At 56.6% G+C, this 13,253-nt stretch overlaps 1 protein-coding gene across 1 annotated transcript in view; it reads left to right on the top strand.

The window, feature by feature from the left end:
• Positions 1–936: 936 nt before the first annotated feature.
• RASGEF1C (RasGEF domain family member 1C) overlaps positions 937–13,253 on the top strand; it is a gene marked incomplete at its 5' end in the record, with an annotated part of 28,820 nt that continues 16,503 nt past the window's right edge. The window contains 5 exon segments of the mRNA XM_080672538.1: positions 937–1,113; positions 1,308–1,436; positions 2,448–2,579; positions 8,109–8,309; positions 9,331–9,405. Of these exon segments, the coding sequence (XP_080528664.1) occupies positions 937–1,113; positions 1,308–1,436; positions 2,448–2,579; positions 8,109–8,309; positions 9,331–9,405 (714 nt within the window).

Raw genomic sequence — 13,253 nt, 5'->3', positions numbered from 1 at the left:
CGAGAAGGGAGCAGCTGGATGTGTCATTGGTCAGAGGATGGAGCTGGGAGCAGCTGGATGTGTCATTGGTCCAGAAGATGGAGGAGGGAGCAGCCGGATGTGTCATTGGCCCAGAGGATGGAGGAGGGAGCAGCTGGATGTGTCATTGGTCCAGAGGATGGAGAAGGGAGCAGCAGGGTATCATTGGTCCAGAGGATGGAGAAGGGAGCAGCTGGATGTGTCATTGGTCAGAGGATGGAGGAGGGAGCAGCTGGATGTGTCATTGGTCAGAGGATGGTTGTGGGAGCAGCCAGATGTGTCATTGGTCCAGAGGATGGAGGAGGGAGCAGCCGGATGTGTCATTGGTGCCTCATCACAAAGAGCCCGGAGTGCCAGGCTTCAAAGGGCCACTGTTTGGCTGCCCTGGAGACACTGGCTTAACGGGCTCACATGGAGAAGCCCACGAGCAGAGTCAAGCCCAGCAGGACTCAGGGCCTCACACGCTGACCCCGGAAATGTGCTCACTTTCCTGGCCCCTTGGTGGGGTAGGATGATCCCAACAGTGACATTCCACCAGCTCAGGGACCCTGGGCCAAAGAGCTTCCAAGTGCCACAGAATTCTGGGGTTCTACCTGAGGCCCCAGTTTAGATCAGACTCACCCCTGGTCCCAATTTTGTGGCCAGGGGTGAGGGATCTGCTGATTGCCTGGGCCTTGTCACAAACACCCTTCACTGGATGGCAGTCCCTACATCGCTGGGATGAGAGTGGGAAGCACTGGCTTCTGGGGGATGCTGTACTGTGGGCTGGGGGTCCCTGGCAGCCCTTCCAGGAAGTGACCACTGGGCCCAGGTGGGCACAGAAGTGCCTGTGGAGTCAGGGCCTGTCCAGCAAGAAGCCAGGGGGCCGCAGGCCCAGCTTAGGCGTGCCCCCTCAGCTCCTTGCCATTGCAGGCAGGCATGCCCCGGACATTGCGTGCCTCGGACACGGTTATCTCTGGCAACCCTAGCCCAGCCTGCACCGAGCCCGTGGACGGTGAGCAGGCCGAGCAGCCTGTCCTGGGCGGAGCCCCTTCCTCAGCCTCCCTGGACACCCTGATCCAGCACCTGGTGCCCACGGCTGACTACTACCCCGAGGTGGGTGGCCCGCCTGGCGGTAGCGGGGGTGGGGGGACAGCAGAATGAGCTCTCCTCCACCAGGTGTGGGGAGACCTCGGGGCTGGGACTGGTTTGGGGCCTGGGGCGGGGGTGGGGGTGGGGTGGGGGCTGGCTGAGAAGCAGGTCTCCTCCCTGCTCTGGTGAACACAGACCGCCTTGTCCCATGTCCCCAGAATGCCTACATCTTCACCTTCCTGCTGAGCTCTCGCCTCTTCATCGAGCCCCGGGAGCTGCTGGCCCGGGTCTGCCAGCTGTGCATCGAGCAGCAGCAGCTGGACGAGCCAGGGCTGGACAAGGTGAGGGCCTCTGGTTGTACTGGCACTGCCCTGGCAGGCCCTCCCGCATCAGCCCTCGGGGAGGCAGCCGTTGTCCCCATTCCCCTGAAGAGCCCACAGGAGGGTTGCAACTTGCCTGAGGTCCAGAGCCAGAGGGAAGGCCTGGCATCTCCCACCCAGGGGACTGCTTTGCAGCCTTGAGCTCACCAAGCCCAGACCCGGACCCAGAGCCCCGTCAGTAGGACGGGCCATCTGGGACGGTCCTGCGGCCTCTGCAGGGCTTCCGGCCCCCAGCACACTCCCCTCGCCCTCCTCTCCTCTGTGGGCCAGCCTTCCCTGGGGCCCTATCCCTGGCCACTCGGCCTGTGACTGTTCATGCAGGTGTCAATGGGGTCTGCGGCTGCAGTGATGGAAACCCAACTCAACTGGCCTAAGGCAAAGGTCTTCACTGGCTCCTGTAAATGCAAAATCTCACGTCCCGCTGGCCCCAGGGGTTCACATGGCCTCCTTCAAGCACCTTCCGTCCTTCCGGGCCATCTCACTCCTGCTCGGGCAGGTCCGACCTGCTACCTGCGCTCCAGGCTCTCCGCCTGCCCTTCCATAGGGCCCCATGAACGTCCTGATCTCATTGGCTTAGCCTGGGGCACATGATCACCTGTGAGCCAACCGCTGTGCAGGATGAGGGGTGCCGTGCCCTGATTGGCCAGCGCTGATCTGCGCCCACTACTCGGGGCTCAGCAGTGTGAACCCCACTGACTGGGGACGGGAACAGGGACACTCCAAAGGCAACTCAGATGTGTCACCACAAAAAGGGGGATGCAGCCTGGCAAAACAGATGACTCGCCCCACATGTGGGTGCCCCCTCTGCTCCGGGGTCAGCCCCCTCCCCGCACCTCCCCGGGAAAAGCATTGGGAGCCCCTGGGCAGCCAGGCTGTGCCCAGGCAGCCCATCAGGCCGAGTGGCTGAGGCGGTGGCCCATGCGGGCCCAGCACCCCTCACCGGGTGTGGGCGCCCTGCGCCTTGCCTTGCTGGCCCAGGTCCGGAAGTTTGGCCCCAAACTGCTCCAGCTGCTGGCCGAGTGGACCGAGACCTTCCCGCGGGACTTGCAGGAGGAGTCGACCATCTGGCTCCTGAAGGACGTGGTGGGCAGTCTCGCCCGCTGTGAGGAGGTGGGCGAGCCGGGAGCCCTTCCCCTGCCCGCACCCTCACCCGCCCGGAGCCTGCTCGCTCAGTCCCCGAGCATCAGCCACGCTCCGCCCTGCGGAGTTGGCAGAGAATCCAGGCCTCCATCCTGTACCTCTCCTGCCTTGCTCTCATCATTGTCACCCACGGCAGGCGAGGGGAGACCCTCAGCTCTGTGGTTGCTGGTCAGGCCATTGGTCTGGTAGCGGTAGGCCAGCCTGGCAGGGCCCCCTGGGCCTCCCCATCCTGTCCCTGCGCCACACCAGGTCCTGCCCCCCAGGCCAGGGAAAGGGCTCTGCAGGACAAGCTAACAGCAATGGTGGGAGTAACAGCCACGGGCTGCTGTGTTATCCTGGGGCTTCAGCCTCTGGGGTAATTGTAGGTCCTGCAGGAGGGGGAGAGGAGGAGAGGAGGCTCCTGTGGCTCCAACCAGACCTCAGAGTCTGGGCCACCCTTGCACCCCAGGGTCCTGGGAGGCAGCCAGTGTACTGGGCATCAGGTGCCTCTGCCACCATGCCCGGCCCAGCGCTCCCAGCTGGGTTACTCTGGGAAAGCCATTCAAAGTCTCCAAGCCTCACTTTTCTATGGTAACAGGAGGACAGAAATCCTCCAGGATTGTGGTGAGGATACGGTGTGGGCGAGGGGGGAGGGAGGGTCCAGGCACCTTCAGAAGGGGCAGGTTTAGCGGCACCGGAAGCGGCTCTGTGGCCGGCACTGGCATTGTCTTATCTGGAAAGAGAGAACGTCAGGGTTAGTGCACATCAGTTGCCCTGGGAGGAGACTGACCATGGCAACCTGGTAGCTAGCGCTGTGCCAGAAGGTGCGTCTGGGCATAGCAGAGGCAACTGCATGTGAAGCAAAGGAAACCCGCTAAGGCCGCTGGGCATCAGGGAGCCATATGCCCAAGGTTAGCTCAGAGAGGGAAGCTCTGTCCTGGGGTCACTTCACTTAGCAGGCAAGTGACTTGGCTGTTCAAGCACTTGGTGAGATGAAGGTGATCTCCTCGGCACCCCCTGGTCCACCTGGGAGTCGAGATGCTTGGTTAGGATGCAACAGAAAACAGGGCCAGGGTGCTCAATGATTGGATTGGTCAGGTGGGGCAGGAGTAGAAGCAGGGAGAGGAGATGCTGGCTGACTGGCTGGATAAATAGATGCTACTCTAAAGGGTGGGTGGAGGGGGAGGTAGATGTTTGGGTAGTTGGATACGCAGGTGGATTTATGAGGTGAGTGGACATGGGAAGATTGATGGCTAGGTGGCAGGTGGGGATGGATGGATAGATGGATGGGAGGGTGTGTGGATGGGTAGGTGAATGGGTATTTGTGGTTTGGGGGTGTTGTGGGGTGGATAGATGGATGGAAGGGTGTGTGGATGGGTAGGTAACCTTGAGAAGCCATGCCTCCTCAGGACCGTTCCCCACCCCCACCCCCCCACCCCCCCGCCCCGAGAACCTGCCAGCGCTGTGCTGAGAAATCTTTTCTCACACCCCGTGGGAAGAAGTAAGATATAACTGAGACCTATGAATGGGCTGTTAAGAGCAGACATCAACCAGTTTGGGTTTTGGGAGCAGAAATATTTCATTCAGGACATTTTTCAACCCTTCCCTTGGGGTACAATTAAGTGTGCTGAGTGGTGTGAGCTGGAACCAGGGTTCCCCAGCCCCCACCCCCTCAAACACACACAGGCCCCGGCAGGGCTCCCAAGGGTCTTCATGACCCCAGGTTGTCCATCTACAGAAAGCTCTCACTCCAAGGGAAGGGCCTGTCCATGCTGGCTCCCCTACCCTGGTTGCTGCAGGTGGACTTTGGGCTGACCCACCCCCCCCCCAACCCCCAACATGGGCAGGGGCTCATTTCAAAAGGGAGCAGGTGCACTCCAATCCTTCCTTGATGGGGAAGGGCCCTTAGGTCGCAGGGGAAGGGACCTGGGTCAGACCACCTGAACCCAGACAGAGGCTTGGGAACCACAGCTGTGTGACCTCAGCAAGACGCCTCCCCTCTCTGAGCTTCGGTGCTTCGTCAGTAGAACAAGGATGGTAACTGTGCCCACCACACAGCTTCAAGGCAAAGCCCCTGACGTCGCGTGCACTTTTATTTCAGCGCTTGGTAAATGTGAACTCTGATGAGAAAAAAATTCTATCCAAAATTCAGGCATATGGGGATTATTTTTAACTTCGTGAAACTTTCCTTATGGAACATTTCAAACATAAAAACATAGAGAACAGTAGCCACGAACTTCTGTGTACCCAGCACCTGGACTCAAGGAGGCCAATGCCGAAGGTGAGGGAGGCTGGAGGAGCCCAGAGAAGGCCCAAAAGTCCTGAGAAGGGAGAGAGCCCAGTGGTGCCCTGGCCACACCCACGGGCCTGCGCAAGGCAGCTGGCCTTACGTTCCCACCAGCTCACGTGACTGCTGACTGCTGGCTGACTGACCCTGCTGCCCTCCTCCCACTCGCTCAAGGGCGCAGGTGGCGGAAAGCTGACATGGAGAACAAACTGCCTGGGGACAGCGGGGGATGGACAGCCCACTAGACATTGGCCCTGGGACGCATCAGGGGGAGGTTTTCAAGAAGTTCAGAGAACAGAGGCCAGAGACTGGGGCTCTGACCACAGAAACACACTGTTCAGGAGAACTCGAAGGCACCTGGGGAGCTGGGGCCAGCTGCACCCTCGGATGACCTCTGCCCTTGAACCCGACTGTGTGCCTGGAGCAGGTGGCTCTGTGGACATGGATGGAGAAGATAGACCCAGGCCTGCCGGCAAGCGGGGGCGGGGGCGTTGCTGCCCACGCTGAGCACCTTGCCATTCCCAAGTGGGTCTTTGCGTGGAGCCAGATGTCCCTCAGAGTTCTCCTCGCATCCATCTGCAGGGCATAAAGTCTGCGAGAAAAGGAAAGGAGGTCACAGAGAAGGGCAGCCCGTTCTCACGTTCAGAGGGGGCGCTGAAGATCTGGGGGAGAGAACCAGTAGCTTTAGGGTAACACCACTGCAAAAGCCCTCCGTGAATAGGCACACAGGAAGTGGTAACTGCTTGGAAAGAAGGTGGTTCAGCAGAAGCAGTTCCTACTGAATCCTCTGCTCGGGGGTAAGCGTGTGGGCGACCAAACCACAGGCACAGGTTGCTGTGCCCTTGGCTCCAGGAGGGCTCCGTAGTCCACCCTGGAGAAGCCGGCTGCCTAGAGCCAGGTGAAGGCCGTGTTCTTCCATCAGCAAAGGTGTGTGGGCCCCTCCGGCGAGCCAGGCACGGCCCTTCATGCGGGGGCTGAGCAACGTGGCCAGTGTGACATGCGGAGCAGTGAGAAGAGCGGCCAGGGGAGAACAGTCCCCGGGGGGCACGGTCAGGGGCTGTGAGGAGGGGCACTGGTGCCCCTCGGCCAGAGGGTGTGCCAGAGGGAGAAGGTGCCTGGGCCCTGTGGCAGCAGGGGGAGGCGTGAGGAGGGGGTCAAAGGGATAGGGGTGCCTGTGTCTGCAGCACAAGCAAGGGGACTGAGGGCCACATGGAGGCTACTAAGCGAGGCCAGGGCGGACCTCAGGCCTTCAAGACCGCAGGGCTTTTGTCCTCGTGAAAGTGTAGCGACGCTGTGAGGAAAGAGGAGCAGGGTCAGACTGCATTTTGAGCAGACACTGACGGCAGAGTGCCGTGGAGAGAGTCTGGCGCCGATGCTGGGGCCACTGAGGAGGCCGCCGCAGCCACCAGGGAGGGGACCACAGCCTGGACCACGGAGACCGTGGAGGAAGATGGAGCATGGAGGAGGGGAGATGCCAGATCAAGGGGGCTGGTGACAGCCTGGAGGGGCACTCGATCGTGTTGGACTGAGGTGGCCCTGGGCCATGTGGCTCTGGCGATCAGAAGAGAAGCTGCTCGTGTAAACACATCGACACTCAGAAACACTAGACGGGAACCAGGTACCCAGGAACGAAGGACGGAGGACGAGAGGGAGACAGGAGGAACCCGCACCCAGTCATGGGACTGACAGACAAGCAAACATCCCGAGGGGCACACTGGAGCGGAGAAAGGGCCCCTGGCTTTCAGAGGGAGTCCGGGGTGACAGCAGGAGCTGGCCCACTGGTTGACAGCATGGAGCCAGTGGGGGGAGTGGGCGAGTGAGGGTACTCAAAGGCCGGCTGTAGTCGCCCCAGAGACACTGGAGAAAGATGGGGCCAGTGGAGGTGTCAGGACTCACAGGCCAATGACTGTCACCCAGGCTGGCTGCAGCTGACCCAACGCACATCTTCCTGGCACTCAATGAAGGCCTGGGGGGCAGCATGCTGACCACGCTTTGGGGTACAGCAGAGCTGAGAGGGACTGTTCCTTCCACATGCGACAAAGACCAGTCAGACAGCAGTTTAGCCACACGCTGTCCTGCTAGCCAGCGGGTGCCTCTGGGCCTGCCCCCAGGGCTCTGGGAGTGAGGGTTCGGGTTCAGGTTAGGCAGCCTCCTGCCCTGTTCCCTGTGTCCCAAGGGCCCTGCCACAGGCACCTGTGGCCACTTCGCACAGAGGCACTTCCATTAGAGGCTGGCGGACGCCTGTCGCCAGAGCTCCGGCACCACCAATGCGGGACCTCAGCCGCCCTCCTGAGCCCCTCAGAGCCTGGAGCTGTCCAGGCCCCCAGCACACGCGGCCCGGCAAACAGGTGCCCACGTGCACAAGGCCACTGGGTGTGTGTGTCACAGCAGCATGACTAAACCCACTTGATGTGAAATTACCTGGCAGTACCCACAATTCACCACCGTTACCTTCCCAGGCCTCCGGGCCAGGCCCTGCCCATGCACACACCTGCCTGTGACACCTTGGTGCTACCCGGAGACCAGGCCCTGGTGCCCGACACCTTCTCTGTCAGCACCTTGGATCATGGAGGGTCGAGTCCCCCTGGGGGGCCGTGTGCTGACAGGCTAGGGACTCTTTTTGTGGGTTACTGACCACACCCTTGGGAATGTGTGAACATCTGCTTAGTAAACCCAGCCAATTGATGGCACCTTCCTTGAACATAGGGTCTCTGAGGGGGGACTATCAGTTTGCCCTTGGGTGAGAGCATGGATGCCCCTGCACCCACCCAGGGTGATGCAAAGAGGAACCTGTCCCCCAGCTGCCTGGTGAGGGACTCTGTCCATACAGTAACTGGTGTCAAGTGCCCAATGTGCGCCCGGAGCCAGCCTGGCTCTGAAGACTAAGCTGAACAAACGGCCAGCTGCCGGGGCAGGGCCCATTCCACACCTCCCTCCTCCCTCCCTCCCTTCCTCTGCTCCCTGGCACTGCCCAGCCCACCTGCCCAGGCAGCTGGGGCAGCTTTGGAACCCGTCACCCTCCCTGTGGTTTGCTTTTCTCAGCTCCCACTGGTAACCCTGAAGCCTTCTTTCCCACTGGCCTTGACTGTGGCCCCAGCCTGCCCGAGGGCCTGCTTTAGGATGAGGCAGAGGCGGGCACACCTAGTAACAGCTGCTCCCCGCCAGCCAGGGTGCCTGCCTCAGGCCTTAGAGAGGGGAGGTGCCGGGCCTGACCCTCCCCCCCACCCCCACAGGCATACTGCCTGAGGCTGCACCAGGTCCTGCAGGCTCTGCACCAGAAGCTGGCAGCTCTGGGCCCGGGCCCAGAAAGCCTGCTGGGCGCCGACAGGCCCATCTCCTACAGGACCCAGCCACAGGCCTCCATCCACAGGGAGCTCCTCTGCATCTGCAGCGACCCCTACAGGCTGGCCCAGCAGCTGACCCACATGGAGCTGGTGAGAAAGCCTCTGCCACCTCAGCCTAGACCCAGAGGGGGACCAACTTAGAGCCACAGGCCACCCCTTGCCCCCTCTCCCGCCCAGGCCCTGTCTCAGCATAACCCAAGCCCTGAGCAGGTTGGGGCAGGGCCAGCCAGGCCTCTCCAGAGGTCCCTGGCTCTGGAGCAGTTCTCAGCAACCCGGGGTGAGAACAGAGGGCGGAAGCTCCAGTTCTGCCCAACTCTGACCCTGGCCGGCCGGCAAGTCCTGGCCTGGGACAGAACTGGGTTCAAATCCTGGGTCTGACACCACCTGCTGTGTGATCCTGGAACAAACTAGTGCCTTCTCCACCCGGGCCTCAGCCTTCCCACCCAGAACTCACTGCACCCACCCCCAGCTTTCCAGAGGAGCCCAGGCCCTCCCACGGGGAAGGATGCCTCAGGCAAGCCTGCAGCACACGGGGGTCCTGGAAGATGCCGCAGCCAAGGGGCCTCCCCAGGGAGAGGGGCGGGGCGGGGGGGGCGGGGAGTTTTTTCCTGTGACACCTCCACCATTCGGGTTCCTTGCTGTTTTCCAGGCACTGTACTCAATGCTGACATGCACTCTCATCTTCCCTCACCCGCCAGGCGGTGCTATTATTACTCCCTTTTCACAAACAAGGGGGCTGTGATATACCAGGAGTCACACAGCAGGAGGGACAGAGCCAGGACCCAATTCTGACCCAAACTCTCAACCACCAGGCCTCCCCTGGAGGGAGCAGGTCATCAGTTCCCCGATTCCAGCCTGGTTTCCAGGGTATCACATCCCACGGGCACTCCGAGGGGCCTTTGCCCGGGGCCCCATGATTAGAGGCAGCCCTGGGCGTGGGAAAGGAGGTCTGCTGGGCTCCGTGACCACCCAGAACGGGGTTGCAGAGCCCTCCTGAGAAGGGTGGGTGCCCAGAGACCCCGCTGGGGTAGGCTGGAGGCAGGGAGATGGAGGCAGCACCATGCCAGGCCTCCAGCGGGCACCCCTTCCCCATACCTTTCTCCCGGTGCAGGTATGGCTGCGACACATCGGGCCTGAGGAGTTTGTCCAGGCTTTTGTAAACAAGGACCCTCTGGCCAGCACAAAGGTAGAAGGCCTTTGCACGGGCTGTCCCTGCAGTGACCCACTGTCCCGGGGGCGGGGGGAGGGGGGGCGGGGAGGGTGGAAAAGGAACGATCCCCCTAACATCAGCTGGGTCAGCTTCTAGGGATCCAGGACAGGCGACGCCAATTGGGTGCGTTTCGGTGGACGAGGGTTCCCTCCAGCGGTCACTCTGAGAAGTGCAGGCTGGTGCGCGCTGCCCAGGGAAGCTTCCCTCTGAGGGTGGAGTGGCCCTTGGGCCAAGTGCGCAGGATGAGGTCCACACACAGATTTCAGAGCCTGCCCCTCCCCTTTCAGAGCCCAACCAGCAGGGGGCCTAGTGCTTATCAACGGGGTCAAATGAAATCAGAACTGGAAACAGCGTGTCTTCTGCCCAGCACCTGATAAAAGAAGTGCACATTAAATATGCAATTGCATTTCACTGATCAGATTAGCAGAGGTAAGCACTGTACCTGTGTAGGGAAGGAACACTCTCACCCACGGTTGGTGGGGAAAATTGGCACAGCCACTTTGGAGGGCAGTGTGGCACATTTATTGGCATCAACACTTGAAATGTACACCCTGGACCCCAACTTTCCACACCTAATAATTTATCCACCAGATATACACACCCGAGTACATACACATAGATGTACACACAAAGATTTGAGATAAACCGTGTTTATTATGTCCAAAGGCTGGAAGCAACCTACCTTATCATCCATAGAGACTGGATTTAAAATGTTAGTACATCCATTCATTATATGTATGTTATGCAACTGTTAAAAAGAATAAAAGCGCCTGTAAGTATGGAGTGATCCCAAGATGTACTGGCGAGAGAGGGAAGTAAAGTGAACATCAGTGACAAGGAGTATGTAGCCATTTGTAACAACAACAAAAGGGAGGGTGCGGGATACGTAGCCACTTGCACAAGCAAACCTGTGGCGACATCTCTAAGAAGACTGTCACTGCAGGGAGCCCAGCACCCGGGGGCGGGCGGCGGGGGGGGGGGGGGGGGGGGGGAGCAAACTTGGCCACTCTGCTGGCTTTTTGTTTCTCAAGCATTATTTGGCCATTTTCAAGCATTTTTTTTTTTTATTGTGAAGTACATCAAGATTACACATAATGTTTATTTACCCACTCTATTATAGATGAAATTTGTGTTGTTTCTGGCCCTTGCCATTATAGATATCACTGCTGTGAACATTCTTACATGTTCCTGGTGCACAGGGATGCACATTTTCCTAGGCCATCAGTTCGCAAATGTTTTGGTCTCAGGACAGCTTTCCACTTTAAAAAATTATGGAGGATCCCAAAGAACTTTTGGTTATGTTGATTTTTCTGTACTGATATTTATCATTAAAATGGCCATCATATTAGCTATTAAAATGGATAACTTTTTAACTTATTTATTTATTCATAATAACCCACTATATATTGACATAACTATATTTTCCAAAATAAAAAAATTATTTTTTACTTTTCCAAAATAAAAAAAAAAAGAGTGACATTGTTTTACAGTATTTTGACAAATCTCCTTAATGACTGATTTAGAAGACAGCTGAATTCTCTTATCTGGTTCTGCATTCAATCTCTTGACATTATTGGTGGAAAATCTAACCTCCAAAAAGTATGTAGTTGGAAAAGGGAGGGGTATTTTACAGCTATCCTATATAATAAAAGGATAATATGCAAATTGTCCCCTCAGGAGTTCGACTGACTGGGAGTTCAACCACTCGCTATGATGTGCACTGACCACTAGGGGGTGGCACAGAACAAAGCAAGGCCCCAGCTATTAGCTGGCAGCTGGGGGAAGGAAGGACCTGGTTGGCAGCCAGAAGGCCCCAATTGGTCCTGATCACCAGCCAGGCCTAGGGACCCTACCCGTGCATGAATTTTGTGCACCAGGCCTCTAGTTTTAGATAATTGGGAATGTTCTTTGATGCTACACTGCAACTCGGCAAGTGGTAGTTTTTAAAGATTAACTGCAATGTGCAATATGAAAATACATCAGTGGACTTTCTGAGCTCTATTACGTTAAATCCATTGGGCCGTCTTGCATCTTGAGTAGCTCCCTTTTGCCCATGCATGATTTTGTAACATTATACCTTGGTCATTTGGACAATATGGCTCCACTGAATCAAGCCGATCCTCCAAACATTGGCACATTTTATTACACCAGATTTTAAAATCATATTCATTAATAACACTTACTGGTCTCATCTATAATAATAAAAGCGTAATATGCTAATTAGACTGGATGTCCTCCCAGACGTCCTTCTGGACGAACTTCCAGACAAAGCCGGGCTGCAAGGGAATCCCGGGTCTCAGGTACCTGCTGGCGGCCAGAGTGAATCCCTGGTCCCAGGTGCCTGCCAGTAGCCAGAGGGAATCCCGGGTCCTGGGTGCCTGCTGGTGGCTGGAGTGAAGCCTGGGTCCTGGGTGCCAGAGGGAAGCTGGTGCCAGTAGCCAGGGGAAGGAAGGCCTACTCTTGCATGAATTTCATGCATTGGACCTCTAGTTAAAAATAAAAAAGTCCTGCCCTAACCGGTTTGGCTCAGTGGATAGAGCGACTGAAGGGTCCCAGGTTCGATTCCGGTCAAGGGCATGTACCTTGGTTGCGGGCACATCCCCAGTAGGGGGCGTGCAGGAGGCAGCTGATTGATGTTTCTCTCTCATTGATGTTTCTAACTCTCTATCCGTCTCCCTTCCTCTCTGTAAAAAATCAATAAAATATATTTTAAATAAATAAATAAATAAATAAATAAATAAATAAATAAATAAGGTCCTTACCCATGGGAAGCTGTCGAGCTCCCAGAGGTAGACACGTGTTTTACAAGTTCCCAATTTCCTCTTGAAAACTTGAACTTTATCATTGGCAACGAATAGTATCAATTGTTCTCGGAAGGGACAGGTTCAATTTGTTCATTTTCAAGACAATCTCAGCTAAATACTGATGTCTGAATAACCATATAGGGTCAGGCCCGCTTTCAAGTAAAAACTGTCCCCTGAGAAAGGTGTCGGCTCACAGGTCAGTCACACAGGGTTTTTCCTAAGACCACCACCAGACTTCTGTGTGGGCAGAGACCTCGCAAGGTCAAAATTTAATAAAATTGAAAAGTTTGTCTCCTCAAGGACAAACTCGCTGCTTAAGTCACGCTTGCTGCTTTTCTTTCCCTGTGTGTGTAGTAGGGAAGAACACAATGGCCGCTCCATCCGGGCTAGGGGGGAGTGATGTTCCCCGTCATTCTCTGATGCATCACTGGTGTCCACGTGAGAAGGCAATAACATTGTGTAAAGATGAAAATGGTTTTGCCTTTGTGAACCCACAACACTCTGGGAACTGTTGCCCTAGGATATACCTGGGAGAGAAGGACTGCCTCCCTCGCAGGGTGGGCACGCGGTCAGCCTTCCAGGATGATGCCAGATGCGGCTGTGCCCGTTCACCCTGCCACAGGGAGTTCCTCTTGCTCTGCATCCTGATACTTGAAATTGTCAGATTTCTTAATTTTTGTCAAACTGTTAAGTGGACCGTCTTTTCATGGGTTTTGAACATTCTTGTTTTCTCTCCTGTGAAATGCTTATCCCTAACTTCCATCCAGTTTTCTATTGGGGATTCGTCTTTTTCTTAAGGATTTTTATGAGCTTTTGCGTTAGATAATTATCCTTTGTCAACTAGATGTACTGCAAATTTTCCTCTCCTAGTTGTGGCTTTGGTTTTCATTTTCATTATTATGTCTTTTGATCGGTGTGTGTTCTTAACTTAAGCCTAGTGAAATTTACTAAACTTTTCCTTTATGGTTTTTGGTGAGTTTCTTCAGATATATTCCCAGAAGTGGAATTGCTGGGTCATAA

The sequence above is a fragment of the Plecotus auritus genome, assembly GCF_963455305.1.
Source record: "Plecotus auritus genome assembly, chromosome: 6".
In the NCBI taxonomy this organism is placed as follows: Eukaryota; Metazoa; Chordata; class Mammalia; order Chiroptera; family Vespertilionidae; genus Plecotus; species Plecotus auritus.
Note: the sequence above shows the minus strand (reverse complement) of the source record. Positions and strands in the feature narration are given on the sequence as shown.